We start from the raw sequence: 23111 nt of genomic DNA, 5'->3' as shown, positions 1-23111 counted from the left end.
TTTTCCTGGCTTCTCCTGCCATTGTCCCCTCTAGGCCACTCAGTCTGTCTGTCTTAAACCTGGAGTGCAGCCCCTGCCACGCTCCATTCAAGCCTTCCACTTTCCAGTATTTCCTGTGCTGAGACCTCCAATAAGGCTGAGTTATGTGTCAGCTTTGAAATGGAAAAAAAATCATCTGATAGAGACAAGGGTGTGGATCCTCAGCTCATTTCCACTTGTGAATTGATCTGGCCTTGAGTTCAGTCCTGCCTGTGTAAGAAGTGCCAGAGGGGCTCAGTCTGAGACCAATCAGTTGTCACAGTCCCCTCTCCCTTGTGATAGGTACAGGAAGACCCCAGCAGGGCACTTTCAGTGCCTGGGACTCACATTCCAGGTCAGGCTCCTCTCCAGTGAGGAAACGGATCACAGCCTCCAGCTGGCTGAGCTTCCGGTGGTCGGGATCAATGTCGGTGATGCAGTAAATCCTGGTGGGAAGGGGAGAACAAACCCAAAAGGGCAAAGAGAAACTACAGTCAAACAAAGGCTGCTGCATGATAATAACTGTGAAAAGAAAGTCAGCAAGAAACCTTGGTCTGCAAAGTCTTTACTTTTACATTGCTGCATGTTGTATCCACTCTAAAGCTAACAGTGTGGCTGTAAGTCAAACCCTGCCACTAAACCAAACACCAATTAACCTGCCTGCTGTGTTCTCCAGCATCAGCTCACAACACAACTGAGCTGTTCCAAATCCTGCCAGCAGTTTCCTGTGTTATGTTGTGTAAGATGTGTACATGTGTAGACACTAACAGTGTGATGGAGAGACCTGAAAAGCAGAGGGTCATGTGCAACATGAGACCAGACTAGGAGCAGAAAAAGTAAGAGACAGAGGAACAAAGTGTGCAATGAGGAATGGTCTTGCAGTGAGATATGGTGACAAAAAAAGCTGTCCCACGGGGACAGAACTGCAGGAGCCTCAGGACACAGCTTGGCAAAGGTAAAAGGATGTATTAGAAATGCTCTGTGCTATAAAAGAAACGAGTCTTCTAATCCGGCTTCCAATTTTGACTGCTCCGTTGTCAGGACAAGGGAGAGGAAGGGGTTATAAGAGAGAATTAAAAGTCATAAAGAGACTGAAAGGAGTGATTTATGAGAAAAGTCTAAGAGAAATGAATATGTAAAGTGTGGTAAGCTGACACCTGAAGTCAGGAGTAGAAGAAGGAGAAGTCGTTGTTTGTGTCTCAAATGTGCTGCTTGTGAAACTTGACAGCATAATGAGAGGTGAGAAGGGGTGCAGGGCTGCTCGAATATAGTTATTTTGGCTTTGATACAGCCTGGGTTCATGTGACTGAGTGGGACTTAATGTTGGGTTCATGAAAACCCCAAACCTCACAGCAATAAATGGAAAGTACCGTGCTTCACCCTGTTTCATATCCAAACCAAGCAAAACTGTAAGTTCTGCTTGCTATTGAAATGGGGGTTATAAATCACCTCCGTGTTCACTAGAAGTTAAGTCTAGGCACAGTTCAGAAGGATGCCAACCAAAAATAAACTAGGATTTAAAAAAGTATTTCAATCTCTCACCAAGCTCGCAACAAAATTGCCTAACAGGTCTGACATAGTGTAGGTTTTGTGAGACAATTCTGAGCAATGTGAGGAGGAACAAAGTAAGTGTGAGCACAGCAGACTGAGGATAAATCTCAGCTGTTTCTTTGGAGAGGAATGTGTCAGGTCTTGGTGGGATCTCCCAAAGGAAGAGGGGAAAGTCAATTGCCTGGAGACACTCAGGTCTTTGCAGGTCCAGCCCCTGAACAGCACTGCTTTTTCCCTAGGCACAGAGGGTGGTGAACTCAAACCAGACTGCTGGGAACTTTGCCCAAACATCATGACAAAGTCCTGTGTCACTGACAGGATTTCCTCCACTTACCATTCGTTTGCTAAAGACAGGTCTGGCTGGAGCAGGTCATGCAAACCTGAAACCAGAGAGAACATGGAGTATTCAGTGAGGAAGCAGACAGACACACAGAGGCTCTGAAGGAGAACTAGTGACGTTCAGGGTAGCTCCCCTGTCCCTTTCAGATTAACCTACCTTCTTCCACAGAAGTGTTCCCCAGCAGGATGTACTCCCCGTGCCCCCTGGACAGCACAACACCCAGGCTGCAGGCAAGAGGGAAAACAGAGGGCTTGTCAGCAAGGAAAGGTGCCATTGCCTGCAGTTCCAACCCTTAATGACATTAACTCCCTCCACAGCTATTAAAGAAAAGAACATCATCGGAAGAGGATTAAGTGAGATCCGATTTCAGCACAGGGGGCTAAGGAACTGTCTGCAGAGTTATGAGGCATTGCTGGTGACAATTTTTTTGGCCAACACTGTAGGTTCAGGTCAACGATAACATTTCTCAAATCTCTGCCAGTTTCAAACCATTTTAGCCGGGGAAAAAAAACAACACCCCCCTCCCTCCCCTCCCCCTCACAATTTCCTTCATTTGTTATTTGCTGTTTTATAATTTTCAGTGTATAACAATGTTGAGGTTTTTTTAAAGCCATACACCAGTACCATAAACCATATTCAGTGGAAATGAAAATTTAAGCTGTCTCATTTCTCTGAAATAAAACAACATGCTTTATCTAAGGTATATAGCTGTCAGACTCTGAATTTCAGGTAAATCATAATATTCCTTTTGAATTGACCCCAAATAATATTTTAATGGCAACAGGAACAAAGAATTCATTTATTCCTACTGCTCTACTCATGTCTTGTAGTAAGATTTATGAAGAGAAGGAACTGATCTGCTGCTCAGACTTCTGATACACTGCATTGGTGCCACAAGTCCTTGCTCACCTGAAGGGTGTGCCACTGATGTCCGTGAAGAAATAATCATTGGTGAGGAAGAGAACTCGTTTCTGAAATGAGAGAATGAATGAGTAAGAGAGACCCTCTGACAGAGCAAGGGCATAGTGGGATGGGGGCCTGGGATAATGTCCCCAAGGCTGAGCAAAGCCAACACCTCTCACCCTGCTGGGGCTGGCTGGAGGCTGGCATGAATGTGCAGTATTCAGCATATCCAGCACCTTGAGACTTCCAGGATCCAGGCAGCCACTCTATCTTTGCAACAAGGGCTGCAGATAAACCTTTCTTTGTTCTAGGGCTCCTGCACTGGCTGCAGGAAGGGCTGGGGGGAAGCTGCCCTCCCTCTCAGCCCCTCCAAGCACATGTCCTGGGGCCCTGCTGCTCTTCTGCTAGACACAGCAGCCCTGACAGCTTTGCACATCATCATCATCATCTCCAGCTGGAGGGGGGCTCAGGGGCAGATAGGAAGGAGGAGTGGAGTTGAAGGAGAGGCAGAATGGCAAACCTATCCTCTGCGTGGGTGGGCAGCCAGGGCCAAGTCTCCCCACTCCTGTGGGAAATGCTGATATTCCTGACATTTGCTTTCACACCAAAGTGGGACAAAACATTAGCATATTCCAATTTTGTTTAAAAAAATCAGTTTAAAAAAAATTTACATTTTCAATTTGGAAAAAAAGTGCTGTTTCAAATCCAAGCCATTTTGATTCGCACGCAAATATTTTTTTCAGACTGACATTTCAACTGAAGACATTTCAGATTATTGAAAGCTGCCTCAGAACTTCATCTGTTTGCCAGACTGGCCTTTTCCTGTAGGAAAGTGTTGATTTCAGTGGAATGCTTTTCCAAAGGAGAAAAGTTTCTGGAAAGTTTCTATCCAAGCCTTATGCTAGTATATGAACCCTAATATGTTTAAAATCCTAGACCCAGTCTGAGAACGAGGTGAGAGGATGTGTGTGGGAGACAGGGAACACAGAAAACTCACTGTTCCCCAGGGAAAACCATGCCTGCTCTAACCTGCTTGAGCTGAGCAGCCCTGGAAGGGGAGTGAGGCACAGAGGGCTCCAGCTCCACAGAGTACACCCAGTTTGTGCTCACTGTGCTGACAGAGATGGGGGATATCATTAGGTGTGCTGATGGGCATTCAGGATATTGGTAGGTGAGGAGGTGGCAGGTGGCTTAGCCCCTTTTCCCACCCCTCTCATGCATTGCAACTGTACTGCTGAACAACAGGGTCTTCTGCTGAGACAAGACCACACAGAATCACAGAATCATTGAGGCTGGAAAAGAGCTCTGAGATCACCGAGCCCATCCTTTGAGCTATCACCACCTTGTCAAGCAGACCACAGCACTAAGTGCCACGTCCAGGCCTCTCCTGAACACCTCCAGGGATGGTGACTCCACCACCTCCCTGGGCGGTCCATTCCAATTTAAAATAACCCTTCCCAAGAAGTTATTTCTCTTAATGTGCAAGATCTCCCAAAGGGCTGTGGTACCCCCAGAGAATATCACTTGGTGGTGTTTTGGTGGCTGTGGGTGGTACAAAAGGCATTTACCCTCCCTTTTCTTCCTGTCTGATCTGATGATGGAGGCAGGAAGGCATGGAAAAGACCTGGCCACTACCCTGATACCCTTTCCTTTAGCAGGGCTTGTTCTGCTCCTCCTTTTTTCCCCTGACCTGCCCCTCTTCTGGTGACTGCTCAGCCAGCCCCAAGACAGCTGGAGGTACCCCTTACCCATGGCATGGAAAAGAAGCAGAGCCACCCCTGAGCCAAGTGGGGCTGAGGATGATGAGGCAGGACTTTGCTGCATAGCAGGGCTCAAGGGAGGAGAGCATGGGCATGCTGGCACAGTGACAGGATGGCTGATTGCCATCCCCTGCACTCTGGAAACACGTGGATTCCAGACTGGATGCTGTGCTAGGCATCCAGGCATGGCTGTTGCCATTACCAGAGGTTTGCCACAACTTCCACCCATACCCTCTCTCATCTGCTTTTACAGTCACAGTCCTTCTGTACTCAAGCTGTAAGAGAAGGCATTTCTGCCCCTAGAACTCCCTAACAACTGCCTCCTGTATTTGCTCCTTGTTTTTTCCTCTCTACCTCACTCTGTTCTTGAAACCCTCCTGAAATCAATGTGGAGTATTGACATTTACATGGCTGACACAATCATTTCTATCCCCGTCACTCAGGTCTCCTCTCCACAGTCTGGGTGCCTCATTCTATTTGTTTCAAGGCTCTGTCAGCACTTTCTTTGTTTCAAAGCTGCTCTGCTTCATCAGCTAGCAGAGTACAAGTGGGAATTACTAAGCTTCATTTCTGGTTTCCACTCTATGTGTATTCTGCTAATAGTAAAATTGTCACAGACTCAGCCTCAGTCCCCTGTTGTGCTTCACAAGGCTTCCAGAGCTGCAAATGGAACAAATAATATCTCTTTACCAAGGCTACTTTTTGTTATCTTCTTTTTCCCCTGGGTAGGGGAGCAGAAGGATGTCTCTAAAATATTGAACTAAAAGATAGCATTGGATGACTCAGAAGAGTGTTATTGAGGGTGCACAAAGGGGTTAAGCTAGCAAAAGAAGCAATCTAGACCTACAAAGAATAGGTCTTGCTCTAAGACCTTGATTACTTTTCTGATAGAATAACTAAGGTAATGGATGAAGGAAATAAAGGTCATTCAATATATTTGGGTTTATATAAAGTACTTGAAACAGCTTCTCATGAACTTTTATTCAAAAAAATCAGTTAAAGTGGGCTTAAATAAGATATAGAGGGAGAACCAGCTGCAGGACTGTAAACAGAAAGAAACAGTGAACAACAGGCCATGGAGGGAAGAAAATCTAATGGGAGGAACAGACTCTGCCTTAGCAGCCCTTCTGTACAGGGATCTATCTGTAAGACAAAACAGAACATTTCTCTGCACACTGAAAAAAGTGTCTCAACAGCCCTTAAAATTAGAAAGGCTGGATGGAAAGGAGAAGTGGGTTTCATGTGGAAAAATGGCAACTGGAAAAAATAGCTAAGAAACACAGAATTGAGGGCGGCAGCTCCAGTGCAGTTGTGGGAGGGAGAAAAAAACTGAAGGGACAGCAGAAAGAAGATTGGGGGCTCCCTGTTCAGAAATATCCTACTGCAGAGAATAGCTGCTCTGTGCAGAGCAACAGGGAAACAGTTTAATAATTCAGTGAAGCCCTGGTACTTGGGCACCAGAAATGATAGAAGAGTCAACAGGAACAATCATAATAGCTGAAAAGTGTGCAAATATTTCAAATGCAGATGTTAGCAATGCTCAGGAGAAGAAAAGCAAAGCCATCAACACATCCATGGGAGTTACAAACACCAGGAATAGAGAGAAAAAAAATGTAGGGACAAGATCTAGCAGGACAACCATTCAGAGGAAACAGAGGGGTGTCTTCAGTAGGAAATGGCCCCATTTCAGCAGTGGCTGTGAGCATTTGGTTTGTTGGAATTAATGCTGACTGTGGCTTAGCATGGGAATAGTTCAGCCAGCCACTGAAAAAAAAAACAACTCTCTATAAAGGATGGAAAATTTTCCTGAAATATAGAAGACTTCTGGGCAGTGTAACTTGCAGGACTCTGGAATACTTCCTAACAGGAAATGATGAAAGCCAAAATCTTCGAGAGAGTTAAATAAATGTGAATGAAGAAGTACCAGTGAACATAAATGTACGAGATAATTTTGCACTGATTCCAAAGGAAGATGTATAACCCTGCCCTAGAGCTGGTAGGGAGTGTTCAAAAGTCTCCATTTCACTACGGCTTTTCATAAAACATCTGCAAATATTTGCATAGAAATTTAATCCTGGACCTGGATAAAGGGAATCACATCCTGACGAAGTGAGGGACAAAGTTTTCATGAGTAGTTTTTTATAGAGAAAGAGGGTGGCAAAACAGTCTCCAAATCTCCCTCTGCCTAGGTCAGTTCAGCATGGTCTTCCCCTGTTGTAACTCTTGAAGATGTCTGATTCATTTCACAGCCCTATAAACAATGACCAACATGCTTTTTGGCTTTGCCTGGACAAAGCAGGGAGCTGAGAGATGTTTCCAGAACCTTTCTGAGAGCAGAATGTTGGTAGGTGTAATAAGCACTTCTAACAATGTTCTCCTGTATGTCTTTAGCACATGGGTTATATATGTGGTGAAACAATGAAATCCTCACGCTCAGGAATGCTGAATATTGAAAACCACATCCCTTGTGGTTTTTCAGCATCCACTCCCCTGGGTGACCTGAACAGAAGGAGAATTTCTTACCCCTTTGTCCACAGGGACCTTCACATCCATGGACAGATAGCCTGTTTCCCCATTGATCATAGCACTTCTCAGCTGCAGAGGTGAACAAGTTTGCTGTTAGTGTCTCCAAGCAGGACCCAGCAGGAATTAACAAAGCCACTTGTAATTAACACACAGGGGCTGGCAGAAAGAATCACAATTGGCTCCCTCTCCTCCCCAGCTCTGTCTTGCTTCTTTTAAACAGAAATCTTGTTTGCAGAGATGAGAATCTTTGGACAGTCAAGCTGATAAGTGATACAGAATAGTAATAGTTTATCCTGAAAGCTTCTTGATATGTCTTTGAGCAAAAATAAAAGATCTGGAATCTATGAAATTGCCAGTCCCACTTACAGACTTCACTGTTTGGCAGCCAGAAATTCATTAGCACAGTGCTTTGAGAGCCTGGAAGAGGAGGAAACTGAGAAACCCACTAACTCCCTCAGACTGAATCCAAAGATCTTTGACATTTTAAAAACCGATTTATAAATTATAGGCTGTATTCAGCACCACTTCTGAGGGGCAGCAAAGCAGCTGTTTAGCACAGTAAAGCAAAAATATATGAGAGCAGGGTAGGCAGTGAGAAGACCACTTTATTCAACCCAGGTTCCAAAGGTAAAATGTAATTTTCACAGTGACTCCCAGCCTCTTGCAAGAAAGATCCGGGAAATTTTTCCACAAGTAGAGAGGCTTTGACTTCAGGTCCAGCCTGCCAGAGCATATCAAGTCTATTGCTTCAGGCTGGATAGAAAAAAAATTGGTGGGAAGTAACTTACTCATTCACAAATTGTTTCCTTACTTCCAGAAACAGGCCTCCATTCAGGTGCTAGCCAGTCTCAACTGCACTGGCTTTACAAGGCCATGGTTTTGTTTATTATGGCTGTTTGATGTGGGTTATTTACAGACCTAGAATATAAAGCTCATGTTTCCCAAGGCCCACATCTTGGAAATGAAAACACTGACTGGCACTACTACTCCTTTTTGGCTAAGAGTGTTTTGCCTTCTTCCAAAGCCTCAGCATACTCTTTGTTCTGGTCTGACAGCCTGCAGGATTTGTTCTGGGTTTAGAATTATAGAATATCCTGAACTGGAAACAAGGATCAGCAAGTCCAGCTCCTGGCCCTGCACAGCACCATCCCCAAAAATCACACCCTGTGCCTGAGAGCATTGTCCAAACACTCCTTGAGCTCTGGCAGCCTGTGCTGTGCCCACTGCCCTGGGGAGCTGTTCCAGAGCCCAACCACCCTCTGTGGATAAAACCTTTTCCTGATACCCAACCTAAACCTGCCCTGGCACAGCTTCAGGCCATTCCCTGAGTCCTGTCACTGTCACCACAGAGAGGAGATCAGTGCCTGCCCCTCTTCTCCCTCTCTCAGAGAAGCTGTAACTGCAGTGAGGTCTCCCCTCAACCTCCTCCAGGCTGAACAGACCAAAAGACCTCAGCCACTCTCCTCCACACCCTTGACCCTTCTCCTTTTTGCCCCTCACACTATAAATATCCCTGTGCTGCTTTACAGACAAGCCCTTGCTGCTGCCTGGCTGCAGGTTGCACCATTGTGCACCAGTTGGTGTTTTTCAGACAATGCCAACTTGCCTCTCCTGGATTGCTTTTTGCTGCATTACACATCATTAGCACTTGGGCATATTTTTCCAGCCTGAATGTGCTGCTTATCAGCATTGCTGAGATTATACTGCAACTGATGTGGAGTCTGTCATTGATCTAATACCATAGCTACAAATATGAGTGTTGAAATGTTGGCAGCTTTCTGCTGCAGTGGGTGTATCTTGAGAGCCTCTAGACTTGCTGAAGTCACACTGCAGATATTGCTCACGTCACTGAATGTCTCTGCACCTCTGTGACTGCAATCTTTCTTTCTTCTGGAAGATGCAGTACAGGAAGACAAAGTGGCTTTTTGTTTCTCATGCTGGTTTCATGATTTTTTTGTCCCCCGGATAGTTTTACTCTTGATTGCCTATGAACAGAAACCTTACACTTGGTATTGTATTTGCATTCAGGTATCAGTGTCAGTTGGTCAGACTGACTTCGTCATGAGCCCACTAGCCAAATAAACATGAGAGCAAAGCAGATTTCTTTCATTTCTTAGATTAATTTTTTTAACAGCAAACTAGGCAAAGAGGTATAGCTCTAAAAGTGGTTCCAGTTAGAGAGAAAACTGCAATGGGAGTAAAGTTCTCTAGGAGATCAGTGAACCTACAACAAAGCTGCTGGCAACTTGCATCTTGGTGGTTCTACTGCATGTAAGACCTCTTATTTTTGTCTTGTTTTCCACATTACATAGTTCTGCTGTGTTCCCTTTCTCAATCTGCCACTCTTCCCCCTCCCAAACTCCTTTGATGCTGCCTTTATACTTGGCCTACACTAGTGGCAGTAGCTACTTTGATCCCCTTGCTGCTGTGTTTGTCCTGCCTGTTTAAGTGGATATCTGTAAGCATCAGATCCGTTTATCTCAGCAGTCTCCCCTGTAATCCAGAAGCATCACAGCTAATTCTATCTTACTCCACATTCAGTTCTTATCCTAGTCATTTAGGTATCCATTTCCTCCTCGTTCTGAGTAAAATAAAACCAGCCACAGAGGAACCTCTCTATATGCTCATTTTATCTGAGGTCCTAGGTGTGCAAAGCAGCAGTGTGCAGCTCTTACAGGTGTACACTGTTTCTTCTTTACCACTTGTTAATAATTTTGCTCAAAAGACAGTAGAAAAGACTTTGGCTTTTCTTTTCATCTTTTCTCTCTGGTCAGTTACTGCTTTCAGTAACTCCACACCTGTGCAGTAAGGTGGTTTCTGGAATTTGTTTTTCCTCTGTGTTTATTACTAATAGTGACTGCAAGCTTTAGTCCCCTGATGAATGTACTCCTTGCTCCTGATCTCATTAGTGGAGTGGCTTCAGCTTTATCTCACACACTGCACGTGTGGGTGACATCACAGGGCACTGCCACACTCCTAAACTACTCTGGCTTTGTATTAAGGCAGCATTAGGCTTTGTACACACCGACTGGCTCCCTGGAGCATCCTCCAAAGTGCTTCCTTCCTCCTCCCAGCACTTCTTCTTTGTTCCATAAGAAGGAAAACTCATACTGGGAAGGAAGACAAGCACTTGGTAGGGGAGCTTCATCTTTTGTCCTCCTGTAAACCACCCATCTCTCTTAGTCAGAGCCAGTCAGGCACAGAGAAACAGCAGGAGTGCCCCCCTCACCTTCCATACAGGTACACAAAGCAGTAGAAAGAAGGTGCTATAAGAGGCTAAATCCACTTTCTGACACTCACTATTTCATCCTGGTCTTCCCACTCCACTTCTGAAAGATCTACGCTGTTGTAGTTCGGCTTAGGCTTCAGTTTCTTTCCTTCTTTATACTGGAATTAAAAAAAAAAAAGGAAAAAGAAAAATAGTCAAGTAAGTAGCTACATCAATTCCTAAACCAATCCTTTAAGAATTGGTGTGTAATTTGAAAAATAGGGGTGTCTCATTTATTCTCTGACTAGGCAGGCAGAATTTGTGCAGTAGGCAGAATTTCTTGATCCCATGTCACAGATTTCTTTACACTGGCAGTGAGGCACTAGGGCAGTCCCAGTGGGACAGACAGGAACACAGCTAAACTTACAGGCAAAGGCTGTGGCCTCCTTCCCCTAAACAGATCAGTGCAACACCCCTGCCTGCAGGAAATCAGTTTTTTTCCCTGCAGCTAAGAGTATAATCCCATTAACATTATAATACCAGCAGGAGATCTTTTCTGATGGGAGTCAGGTTTAACTGCACTCACGGGAGACTTTTCACCTACAACTAATTGACGCAAGAGGGCTATTCCCCTAATCTCTGGGTGAGGGAGAAGGCGTGAATCGGACTGGGAGAGGCCAATTGACGCTGCAGGGATAAAGCAGCAAGGGCTGTGCCTTGCCCCGCCCTGGAAACGCGGCGTGTCCCTTCTCTTCACACACTTTACCTTTACAAGAACGTAAAATTTGGTGGATGATTGGTTGATGATTTATGATCACGATTTATATTTTTGTTTGTTTTTTTTTTTTTTTTTTGGGGGGGGGGTTAGTTCTAGGGTTAGTTTGTTTTGGGGTGGTTATGAAATGATGATGGCAGTTGATTATTGTTTTTGATACTAGGAAATATAGAGGAAGGTTAATTAAAAGTGTATTGATGATAAATGGTTTGGATAATGTAGGGACATATGGTTTCATGTGCCTGTGGTGACCCTGGCCAAAGCTGCCTTTCTGAAGACAGGGCCACCATGGGGCGTCAGAGCAGCTTTCTCTTGTGGTGACCACACTAATGCTTATAGATGTGAGCAGGTGGGTTTGGGCAGACCAGAAACGTGTCTGAAATGTAAAATCCTCCCGTGCTGGGCATCTCAGCAATGAGGCCAGCTGGCCCTCCTGCTCCTGGGTGCCTGCATGTCAGAGCTGGTGGCCTTCACAGCCCAAAACTCCCAAAGGAATCAGAAGCAGCACAGAAAGTGCCCGTGTTCAAGCCAGCACAGGGTCTCAGATGCACAGCTGCACGTACCAAAGGACGGAGGTCGGGGTGTGAGAGGATGTAGCCGTTGTTGGTGTTGAGGAAGGCGTAGCCATGGACACCCAGCTGCAGAAAGAGGCATGACAATAATCAGTGCTGATCACACCCAGGCACCACCAATATTGAGAAGTATTTTCCTTTTAAAGGTATTGACCAGCAGAAAATGGAATCCATCCCAAAGCAGGTATTTGTCTGCTCTGTCTGTGCACAAAAGGATGTGCAGAAAGCTGGTCTGTGTACACATTCAGAAAAATATGTCCTCCTACAGTCTGATTGTCAGCATGGACAATCAGCACCCAGAGGCAGACTGAGCCCTCCACAGCAGAGATGCACAGGAAATGGGCAGTGATAGGGAATATTTTAGTTTTAAAACTAAAATATTCAGGAATAGCATAATCTATCAAGAGCAGACATCGGCTGACCTGATCTGTGAGAGATTTCCAAGAGAGCAGTTACTCAGCTCAAGCCCATATATAATGCAAATTCCAACTACATCCTGAGTTGCTAAAAATCTGCAGATAGCCTGTGCTTGCCAAAACATTAGATGTCTCAAGAAAAACAGCAATGAATAAAGTTTCTATCTCAAAAAAATGTTCCAACTCTATTCCTACAGAGACAATCCTGGAGGGATAACGTAGGGAATTGAGGAGGTAACTAATTTACAGTCTGTCTGTGTATTCAGGGAATCAATTCTGTATTTCACACATCCCAGACCAAAACCTTGGACCATCTCTATGTGAAGCAGTTTCTTGAAAACCACACTTGGCTTAACTCAGTGTGGCAAAAATGAAACCAAGACACTGGATCAGCAAATTTCTTTTTTGGCCCATTAAAGCTGAAATTTCCCAGCTCAGTAAAAGCCCAATCATTAATATATAAGCTCCAGAGGTCTGGAATGCTGGAACTGATCCTTTTGGAGCCCATGTACTAGGGAATTCAAGTTGAAGACCCTAGATTTCCAAACTGGTCAGGAGTTGGAGGAGTTTCTGAGAAGATATGTCCTGCTGCTGATATAATGAAATCAAAATTTTTCCCCTCCTTTCCTGGCACTGCTTGGAGGAAAGAACAGCGACCCTCCTTAGCCCAGAATAAAAAAAAATTATTGTATATCTGTCCTTTGAGTGACATGGGGGGAGATAAAAAGGCATTATTCCTATATAGAAATCATATAAAAATTGACCCAAAGCAGGCAGCTTTGCATGCTGAGTGCAGGCACCCTGACACTCTCAGTTCCAGGGTTGTCTGCAGGATCATTTCCTACAGCTGCCTGTTAATGGTCTGCCCTGCATCCATGTCTGGAAGCACCACAGAAATTCACAGCTTCTGACAGCACTTTCAGTCCTGTGAGTCTTCAGCAATCAGATTTTGGACAACTGCCTCACTGGTAGTAGTTGTCTGATAGTTATTGAAGAGAAAACAAAAACTTGAAATGTTGGCTCAACTTGCCAGATTTCAGGGTGGTCCTTGGATGTGCTTGTTGTCTCCTGACTGAACAAAGGGTCACTGCCTGAAACTTACAGCAGAAACCAAACCAAACAGTGCATCTCTGGGGGAATTTCCTATGGATGAACATTTTTTTTAAGATACATTGAACACAGAGCTAATGGAAAGTTTTTTTGACTAACAATTCTGGAGAGCAAATACTCTATCCAGGTACAGCATAAAATGAGTGAAAGCCAACTTTCTGTACACTGTCCTGCCAAGAAACCATCATGCTGATCTGGAGAAAGGAACCTCTAGGCATGACAGCAGAGTTGGCTCTCCACAATCCATTCAACCCTCAGTTTTTCAGCTAAGAATATTGACAGTGAAAAGAATACATTTTTTGCCAGCTGGCATGGCAGCTCTTGTCCACTGGGAACTGGATTTAAAACTTCAATTCTTCTAATACAGGCTGTCATCTCTGAGGGATTTAGGCTGGTGACCATCAGGATGCAAAGGTTCCATGACCTTTTGCCAACCTACTGGATCACCCAGTCCTTGTGTGGCTGAAGCAGCCTAAAAGCTTGTAGTAGTAAATTATTTCATATGTGCTGTATGGAAACCACACACCACTACATCCAACTCTTCCCTCAGGCTCACAGTTTTTCCTACAGAGCAGCAGAAGTGATTTTTCAGTCATGCCCATGGAAGTGTGAGTAGTGACTCTGCTGTGCAAAGGAACCAACTGCATTATCTCACTCTTACCTTGTAGCGTGGAGCAAGTTTCAGCAACTCCCTCAGTGGTACATCAGAGCCCACCACACCCAGAAGAATGCCATGGGATCGCTTTAACACAAAGGAGAATCCATTTTCAGAAGCAAAACCTGCATAATTTTATACCTGAAAACACATTATGGTCTGCCTAGTAGTTTCTCACCCATCCCCTCTAGGCTTGTGTGAAAGTGGTTATTCAAAACCAATTAATATACTTCAAAAACTCCACAGAGGTTATTCCAGTGTTCATGGAAAAGAGTATTTCTACACAACACTAATCAGTATTCACTACTGTGATTCAGAAGTAACAAAATCACTGAAAACAAGTTTTGAGGGCAAATCCCTGCATTCAGTATGTGTAAATAGCAATAAGGTCAAGAAAATAATGCAAACCGACAACAGGAATAGGTTGATAAATTGGGCCAACTAAATAAATGCCAAATACAAAACTGCTAACCCTGAAAAAAGGAAATCCCCCCTCCATGGCATGGGGATCTGTTTTTTAAATAAGCATCTGGAGAGCATTATGGAAAAAAATACACCCAGACTCCCACTGCAGTGCTGTGCTAATGCAGGCTATGGTCAGCCCCAGGTGGAGAAGGCACACAGTCACTTGTAGGACCTGGATGAAGAATTTATCCCTTGTACAGCACTGATAAGGTACCATTCTCCATTTTAAAAGCATGCTGAGAAATTAGAAATGCTACAGAAAAGAGTGTCTAAAGGGTTTCTAACCCCAGAGGAAATGCCCTTATCAAATCATCGAACTAATTCAACCTTTTTAATCCTATCAAGATAGACAGGTTTGATTTTATGGCAGTGTAGAAGATGCTTCCCATGAGAACTTACTAAAGGGTACAGGCTTTTTAATCTGAGGAAGCCATTATGACAAGAAGGTGAGGTCAGACAACTTAAAAGCAGAATTTAGACACCAGTTTTTCACTGAGAGTTAAAAACCACAAGAGAGAGAGCTTGGGCCTGGATGCCTTTCTTCAATGATGCTTTTGCCAAAACCAGGATATTTCACTCATCTGTGTGAGATGTAAAGGTCTGCAATAAAATGCAGACTAGACAAGGTAATGATCTCTTTCAGCCTGAAATTTCAGGCTCTGTAAACTAGGCTTGGTTTGAAAATGGAAGGGACAAAACAAGAAGCTTCATATTTAAGGGGTGTTTTAAAGAAATCACAGACTATCATTCTGACAGATAAATGATCACCCATCCACCCTGCCAGAGCTCTGCTGCCTTCCCTGATGGCTGAATGTTTGTTCAGAGGCCCTTTGGCTTTAGAGTCCCACAAAGCTGTGCTGCCTCTGCCTCACTCACCGTCTCGTTCTTCTTGCTGAACACTGGCATGGCCACCGTCGTCATGAGCAGCAGGCTCTGAGCCTGGGATGCAAAGAGCTGCCAAGAACAAGAGGAGAACTTGTGTCAGCAAGTGCAGCACCCCAGGAGCACCAGTGCAAGGAGATGCAACTCCCAAGGACCCCAGATGTGCAATTGGCCACCTCCTTGTCTCCCACTCAGGAAACAGATGGCAACACTTTTAAATACTCAGTGTCCAAGAGGACTGTGGATGGATGCTTGTTCTTGTGGGGTGATGAGGATGGGATGAAAGCCAGTGAAATGCATTGAAGAGTTGTTTTAATGAAGAGACAGGAACCTGAAGAAGTGGTGGCACAATTTGTACCCACCACTCTTTGTGAGTATAGACATGGGCACTTATACAATGAGTGCAAAAAACACCAACACAAACAGCACAGAACAGAGAAAAGCAACACAAATATGAGCAAAATCACAAACAAGGTATACTGCAAACATATGAATACCACAAATGATAAACACCACAGACAAATATTTAAATGGCACAAATACACACAAAGCCTACTTATATACACTTGTTACTCAACCATCTAAGCTCAGGAAAAAGAGACAAAGTAATGATCCAAACAGATACACCACAGTGAGCTATCTCTATGAGGGATACAGGACATGCATATGTAATGAGATAAGAGATGTTCCCAATTCAACAGAGGACAGATGCTCTAAAAGCACATGAGAGGAGGTAAAACAGGCAAGTCATGTGCAAAGGAGTCTTCCAAACACACCCAGCTATCAAAAGATTCCCATCCTTTACTGCTAGTAACATCACTTCTTCCATCTCTCATTTGGTGTGAATAGTAAGGCAAGAAATGACCTCCAGTCCCTACTACAGAGCATGCTGAGAGCCATAAAGGAGCAAGTCAGCAATCTAATCACTTGGTGGAGATTTGCACTTGGTATCTTGAGCTACTTCTCTGGATGATTTTGTGTGCAATCTTCCCATTTACAGCAACACTCACACTAACACACAGCAAGTAAATTACTCTGGACATGTGGAAAAAGAGATCAGGTGAATTAAGCCACTGCACAACACAGATAGCCCTACCCACTCTGAACCAACAGCACAGCTCTCCAGTACATCCAGCATTTCCTCTCCTCTTCTTGCCAGTTCAAGAGGAGCCTCAGTGCTGCAGCCCCTACCCCTGCAGATGTACAGGCCAGCTGTGGCTGTGAAGGCTGGCACTGACACACTGACTGGCACAAGGGACACAGCACATGCACAAAACACAGGGTGCAGTTACCTCCTCAGACTGTGGCAGCTGGTGAAAGACATGGATGAACACACAAATGAATACATGAATGGAGGAATGAATCAAAGACAGGACAGGTTGGGACAGAGGAAGACAATGGCAAGACAAGAGATAAGAAACAAGATGCAGAAAAACATGTGCAGCAAACAAATGTCTGTGACTGCCTTGGGAAGCATGACTCTATACACCAGTACCAGAGGTGGCAAATGTGCTGATAAAATAAACTTCCTGGATAACTAGTAGCACTTCTGGAGGCTTTGATAAGTACACTCAAGTACCATGTCCCAGCCCTTGTTTGGCACAGCTCATACAGTAGAAGATACCCCACGTCACCCTCACAGAGCCAAATGTCTCCCCACAGGGCAGGCCTGAGACAAAGCAGGGGGCATTGGGAATGATGACTGTCTGGACACATTTGCAGTGTGTCCTTTGCCCACAGGGCTGGGCACTGTGGTGAGTTAGGTCCTGCTAGTTAAAGGAAGGAAAGAGTGAGCCTGCTGCCTCAATTGAAATCTCTATCTTTGAGTAGCAAACACTTTGCAGTTAGCTACTGGGCTGGAGGAAATCAGTCTCTGTGACCCTACCCTGAGCCAAGAATGACCTATTGTGTGAACAATCCTTTAGAAGGCACCCTTCTTGCACAGAAGCACATCTTAGGTGATGTTGTGCCTGTGTGATTAGTCCTGGGCAGATTCGTGTCTGAGTCTGCACACACACCTCAGCTCCAGGAGTAAGCAGAAAAGAAATATTGTCTGTCTCAGTAGAGCCAGAGCCCAGTAATTTCTACCAACCAAACAACTCCTGGCCTGTTTTCCCTAAGTTTCAGGGCTTTCTTTGGGGTTTGGCCCGTGCTGGGGGTCCTTACCGCGCTGTCCATGTAGGCTTCGGTCCAGATGATGTCGTGGTCGTGGTTGATGACCATGGGCCGGCTGAGCACGTGCAGGTACTCCATGACATTCTCCTGGACATCTGCCAGCGTGGAGATCTGAGTGTAGTAGCCTTCATGGAGAAACAGAGCTGTGAGTCACTCTGCTGACACATCTCCCTTGCTTCTAAATGAGTGCAAAGCTAGAAAACTGAATGTCAAAGGCTGGGTAGTCTGCTCTTTGTAAAATGGGCCTTAACATGCCTCGTATCCAAAAGCACCTGTGGAAATCTAGAGTTTCAAAGCAGTGGTTCTGTTCTTCCAAAAATGCTGAAGCAATGTGCAAGATGAGAGTCTTGATATAACCAGATTTGTGCAAAGCAGATGCAAAATGTTGCTTTGGGTGTCAGGAAAAACCTTCCACTGATCAGAGTGCCTTTATTCTGGAAGGCCAAACATATGCAAGCAAAGGTTTTTCACCAGGCTACCCACTTGCCCTGCCCTATTTTATATTAAGATAAAATTCCCACTTCCTTTTCCAGATCTTTTTCCAGCACTCTTCAGTCTGCCTAGTTTTACGTTCAAGGATGACAACTACTTCCATCTACACATTGAAAGCAGAATAAAAAGTGCAAGATACTGCTTTCCAAAGCTTTGTCCCTGCAGCTGGACACACAGCCATCTAAAACTACAACAAGAGTACAGGGGAAGGATGTTCTCAAGTCACCAAAAGGTCCTCACAGAAGTACCTGCTGGTTAGAAGTGCTAACACAGTAATGTCATAAGGATTCTTGTGTCCTGCTTCTTACCACAGGCATTGGTTGCACTTGGTACAGGATAGAATATGTCAGATGGAAAACTTCCCAAACACCAGGAAAACATTGCCATGTGAAAGGGCTCATGTTCTGATAAGCTTTGTGATGTGCAAACAGATTTAGTGTGCTTTAAAACAAAGACCAAAAGAGTTACACAATGCATTGAAACAGAAGAACCAAAATCAGGGAGCCCTCTGCACAGCTCAGATCTGCTAAGTGAGAATGCAAGTGCACAGAGCACATTTTTGTTACCTGGTTATTCAGAAGAATGCATTCTGACATTTTACAGTGAACCAACAGTACCATGAAGTCTCTGTCACTGATCTCCTGGCTGAATACAGAATTTAAAACCCAGGGGTTTGCTTCATTTAACACAACATAAAAATATTATATGTAATTCATAGTGCTTATTAGATGAATGCTTGAGTCTTGAGCATCCCCAGCTCACAGACATTCTACAGGCCAGCAGCTCTCCTGTCAACTGTTTTCAGCAGCAAATGTTCCCATGCATTTCATGCTCTGCTGGAACCACTGCTCAGGCTGGAAAAGTTTGTACCTGACACCCAGCTTCAGTTTTGCCTTCCTTTCCCTGTTTATACAGGACATTGATGCAACCAGCATCACTGTCTCCAGAGGCCAGGTCATGCTCAAACGTGGACGGCGTTTTTCCCTTTCTTCCTTTACTCTTGCAGACTCTGACAGTGCTAACTTGACTTTTTAACTGGCCCCAAATGCACAGAGGTGACTCACCTACTGTGGATGGATTTTCTCATTCATTTAATTTCATGCCAGATAGAGAGAATAGTGGGTTTGGGGTGGGATTAACAAGCTATTTTGGTACCTCAGTGGAAATCACTTACACACAAAGAATTTGGCCAGAATACAGGGGTTAACCTGCAGACCTTGTGAAAATTGCTGTAAAACCTTTAAAGCAGCAATGTTTGTTTTATGTCTCAGCCAAAAGATGTCAGGCTCTCTAACAGAGCTTTGGACAGACTGTCAAAAGCCAGCAACTGGGACACAATAAGCACAGGGGACTTAGGTGGACTACAGCCAGCATGAGTCTTGGTCATAGTGTCCCTTGGCAGGGTGACAGGAAAATGCGGTGGCTCAGCACGGAGCACTTGTGTTAGTTGGACACAGGCACACTTCACGTGGGCCAGCAGGGGCTGCTTTTTCCTTAGCTTGTCTTCCAAGCAGGGGCTTGTGGGCCCCAGCAGTGGTGGGTGAGCCCTGGAGGGGTGCAGGGAGGCTGGGCAGCATTCCCACACAGCACCTTTGTTGTTGCAGGCGATCCATTTCACGTTCGGGGCAAAAGTGACCTCCCGTCCTATGAGGTACGTGAACACCCGCACCTAGGAGCATGCAAAGACAGGAGAATGAGGCTGCAATGTGCTACCAAATCCAAAAGGCTGAAGTTTGGCATCCCCTTGTCCACTGGTGTGAACGTGGTGAGAGAAATAGCTCTGCTTTCACACAGAGACAGGAGCCTCTCGCACCATTTGTTTCCTGTTTTGTGGCCTGGAACTTAATTTCCAATTACAATAAGCCCAGAAAGCCAAGTAGCACCCAGGATCATCTGAATAACAAAGCAAAAGTGCAAATTCTGTTTGATTTTATAATAGCAGCTCTGCCAGGCACTCGGCAACCACACGCAGAGTGGTTTATAGCTCCCAGGAATCCTTTACCCAGGGGAACAGCGGGCCACATGAATCATTTAGAGAGAGCTTTACCATTTCTCTTGCATTTGACCACCAACAAAAGAGCCAATCCTGAAATAAACTGTTTCAACAGCCCCCTGCTCTGGTCTCTCAGTAGGCTGCTTCTCTCCCTTTGTGCATTGCTGCTAGCTGGGATGAGGTAAACAAATAAATCAGGAGGGTTTAGGATGAGCAGTGGTCTATTACATTTTCACAGCCAGCTCTGCTAGTGCAAGCCTGTCATCACAGACATCAGAGTAAACAGGGCTGGAAGGCACCTAGAAGGGCTGTTTGGATCATTCTCCATACCACCATAAGAACTTGGAATAGCCAAACCTTTTCTGAACAGGACCAGTTATAAACAGTCCTACATGGGATTAAAACTCTTAGCATAAATTAGTTTTTAATTTTGAAATACTCAACTCAGTCTTTATAATCTCACTAGGAGAACATATAGATTGCCCACACCTTTAGAAAACAAAGTGTATGAAAAAGAAAAGCTTCCCTGACCTAGAAATCTGCATTTATAACCCTCTCACCTCAGAAATCACCACAGCAAGCTCCTGCCTGGCTGCTTTGTTTGCATTTACAGTCAGGTGCCCATGGGTACTCAGGTACTGGAATATGTGAATGCTCAGCTTTGCCTGATATCCTGGCTCATGCTCTCCCCCTCCCAGCACAGCAGAACAGCCCCTTTCCCCTCCCTTTCCACTTCTCACTTCCCAGCCAAACCTTCCGATCGGGCCAGTTGTATTTTTCAAAGACAGCTTCATAATCCTCCACGGCTCCATCGGTGATCAGCATGATGGCTTGGTTACACAGACCTCCTTGGCCAGCATCTCTGAACTACAAACAGAGAGGGAGAGCACTGCTTACCCACCACAGGCTGGTTTTGAGGAATTGCACTCTATTTATTCACAGTGGGCCACATCCTGACTTCCACTTGCAAACCCCACACTGCTCAGAAAGATGATTGTGTTCGCATGCTGCATATAGATTTTTTATTTATACAGCCTTGCCTGGCACATGCAGACACAGGAGGCTTTGCAGAAGTAAAATAATGAGGAAAAAATAAGTGCTGTGGAGGAAGGGTGTGATTCCCTGCTGCTTCACATCTTGCACAGTCGCATTAGTTTATGCAAAACAACTATGGATTGACCATAAACACGGCAATGCTGATTTGACAGCAGTAACTGTCACTTTTTATGGCAGAAAATGTGAGAGGAGTGGGAAATCAGACTCATTATTCCAGGATGAATCCATCAGTCAGCCAAAGAACAGCAAAGAAAGGCAGGAGCATATGAAAAAAGAAGGCTACTGCCATTGGAGCTGGGAAAGGTTATGGACGTGCCAGCTAGAGAGGCCATACACTGACATGACAGATGACCTGTTATTTATGCATAAGAGAGATTTCAGGCAGAGCAGAAGTGCACCAGGACTCTGGTACAAACACTGCCATGCTCCCAAGGGCACCTGCAGAGGTGTTGGACAGATGTGCTCCTACAAGCAAGCCAGACCCTGCCTGTCCAGCCAGGGAGAGCCAGCCTTGGAATGCTGCCTGTCTCCTGCTCCATGTGCTTCCCATGCCCTCAGGTACCTGCTCTGGAGAACTGAGGGCCTCCTGCAGCACCAACACAGTGCTAAAGCCAGCAGCAGAGGCAGCTGAGGACATCCCAGGGACAGAACTGAGCACTTGCTGCAGCTGCCAGCTCTGTGGCACTGTGCTTCTCCTTGTCCTGCCCCTCACTGCTGCTATGCTCTGAGAAGGAAAATCTGATCAACAGAGGAGGGTGCAGAAATTGATGCAGAGTGAAAAAATTATGGAAGAAGGAGAAACAAAAGCTCTCCTGCTAACAAAGATTAATGAGAGGCAATAATATAAGAGTATACAGGAGACCAGCTGAAGGGCGATTAAGGTTACATCAAAGAGCAGCAATTTTAAACTGGATAGTTATATCTTATGAAAAAAAAAAAGGTATGCAAATAGCACAATTAATTGTATAAAATTAAATCCCTGGATGGGAGAACAAGAGCACAGGCCATGAACTGGGAGTTTTTAGATGTTTTAGGGTTCAATTCCCAACTCCTTTAGGGTTTGGTAATGCTATATTATGACAGACAAACGCCTTTTCCAACATGTCTGGTCCTGTGGTTCCACTGCAGATTAACATCATGACCATGAGTACCTTGATGCCAGTTCCAAGCCCAGATTTCCCCAGTAATTTCACCACTCCTTATTATGAAATTACTGGGCTCAGTGCTAATATCACCATAACATCCCCTTCTGCCACCATCTATGTTATCAGTCCTGCCTCCTCCAACTTCACACAGCACCTGTAACTACACTGCAGAGAGAATGGATTCAACAGCCTCTGAATGATCAGAGGTACAAACCCTCTCTGGCTGCGCCCCTGCTTGTATCACTGAGCAGAACCAGGACAGATGATCAGGAGTGATCAGAAGGATGCTGTAACAGGGTCATTTCTAACTAGCTGCTCTCAGGTGAAACATCTCTGGGAAATACCAAGTCAGGATGAGGTGTTTGGATGTGCTCCTCCTCCTCTCTCATGTCCCCACAGCAGCACATTGAGAGGGGAGACAGGCAGTAAAGGCTGAGGGTGTACAACAGGATGCAAAGGATGCTCTTAGCAAAGCAGAAAAGCAGGTGAGAGCCTCATGGGATTTTGCTAAAGACCAGCAGGTAGGAAAAAACCAGAGCCTCAAGTGAGCGGTTTCTAGGACAGAGATCAACTGAGTGCAGATTAGCAGGGAGAACAGACAGTGTGAGTGTCCATGAGGGAGGCACAGGGTGCAGGAGATGTTGTCAGAAAGAGGCTCAGATCACAGATGTAGGAACCTTGTGGTTATGAAAGCAGCTTATTCCTAACTGTTGCAATCTACAATATGTCTTTTTGGATTATTATTAAATTAACACTTAATTAAGGTCACCCACCATTTCATCAAATGATTTAAGATCTCTTCATGAAGCTTACTTCAGAACTCATAATTCTGAGATACTGAGAAATTGGATGTTATATCAGAACCAGCAATCTCCTAATTACAGGAGTAGATGATATTTTCAACAGGGAAAATGAGATCATCAGTGTCATAGAAATGGAGATTAAAAAGACAGATTTAGAAAACAAACGAACAAGAGGTAATCCCTGGTTTTTAGGTCCTTTGTGACTGGCTGCAGCTGTAGCAAATGATCTGACAGCATTTGCAGCAAGCTCTGAGCATAATTCCCTG

The 23111-nt window shown here is 44.9% G+C and overlaps 1 protein-coding gene across 1 annotated transcript in view; it reads right to left on the bottom strand.

The window, feature by feature from the left end:
* CACNA2D4 (calcium voltage-gated channel auxiliary subunit alpha2delta 4) overlaps positions 1-23111 on the bottom strand; it is a 119544-nt gene that overhangs the window by 72885 nt on the left and 23548 nt on the right. Inside the window, exons 11-23 of the mRNA XM_058022172.1 lie at positions 20595-20708; positions 19439-19517; positions 17348-17481; positions 16474-16491; positions 15176-15253; positions 13841-13921; positions 11645-11719; positions 10399-10485; positions 7096-7167; positions 2819-2880; positions 2066-2133; positions 1904-1949; positions 367-464 (exon numbers count right to left, since the gene is read on the bottom strand). Coding sequence (XP_057878155.1) covers positions 367-464; positions 1904-1949; positions 2066-2133; positions 2819-2880; positions 7096-7167; positions 10399-10485; positions 11645-11719; positions 13841-13921; positions 15176-15253; positions 16474-16491; positions 17348-17481; positions 19439-19517; positions 20595-20708 — 1012 coding nt within the window. The remainder of the gene's footprint in view (positions 1-366; positions 465-1903; positions 1950-2065; positions 2134-2818; positions 2881-7095; positions 7168-10398; positions 10486-11644; positions 11720-13840; positions 13922-15175; positions 15254-16473; positions 16492-17347; positions 17482-19438; positions 19518-20594; positions 20709-23111) is intronic.

This window comes from Melospiza georgiana, chromosome 4, assembly GCF_028018845.1.
Source record: "Melospiza georgiana isolate bMelGeo1 chromosome 4, bMelGeo1.pri, whole genome shotgun sequence".
Lineage (NCBI taxonomy): Eukaryota > Metazoa > Chordata > Aves > Passeriformes > Passerellidae > Melospiza > Melospiza georgiana.
Note: the sequence above shows the minus strand (reverse complement) of the source record. Positions and strands in the feature narration are given on the sequence as shown.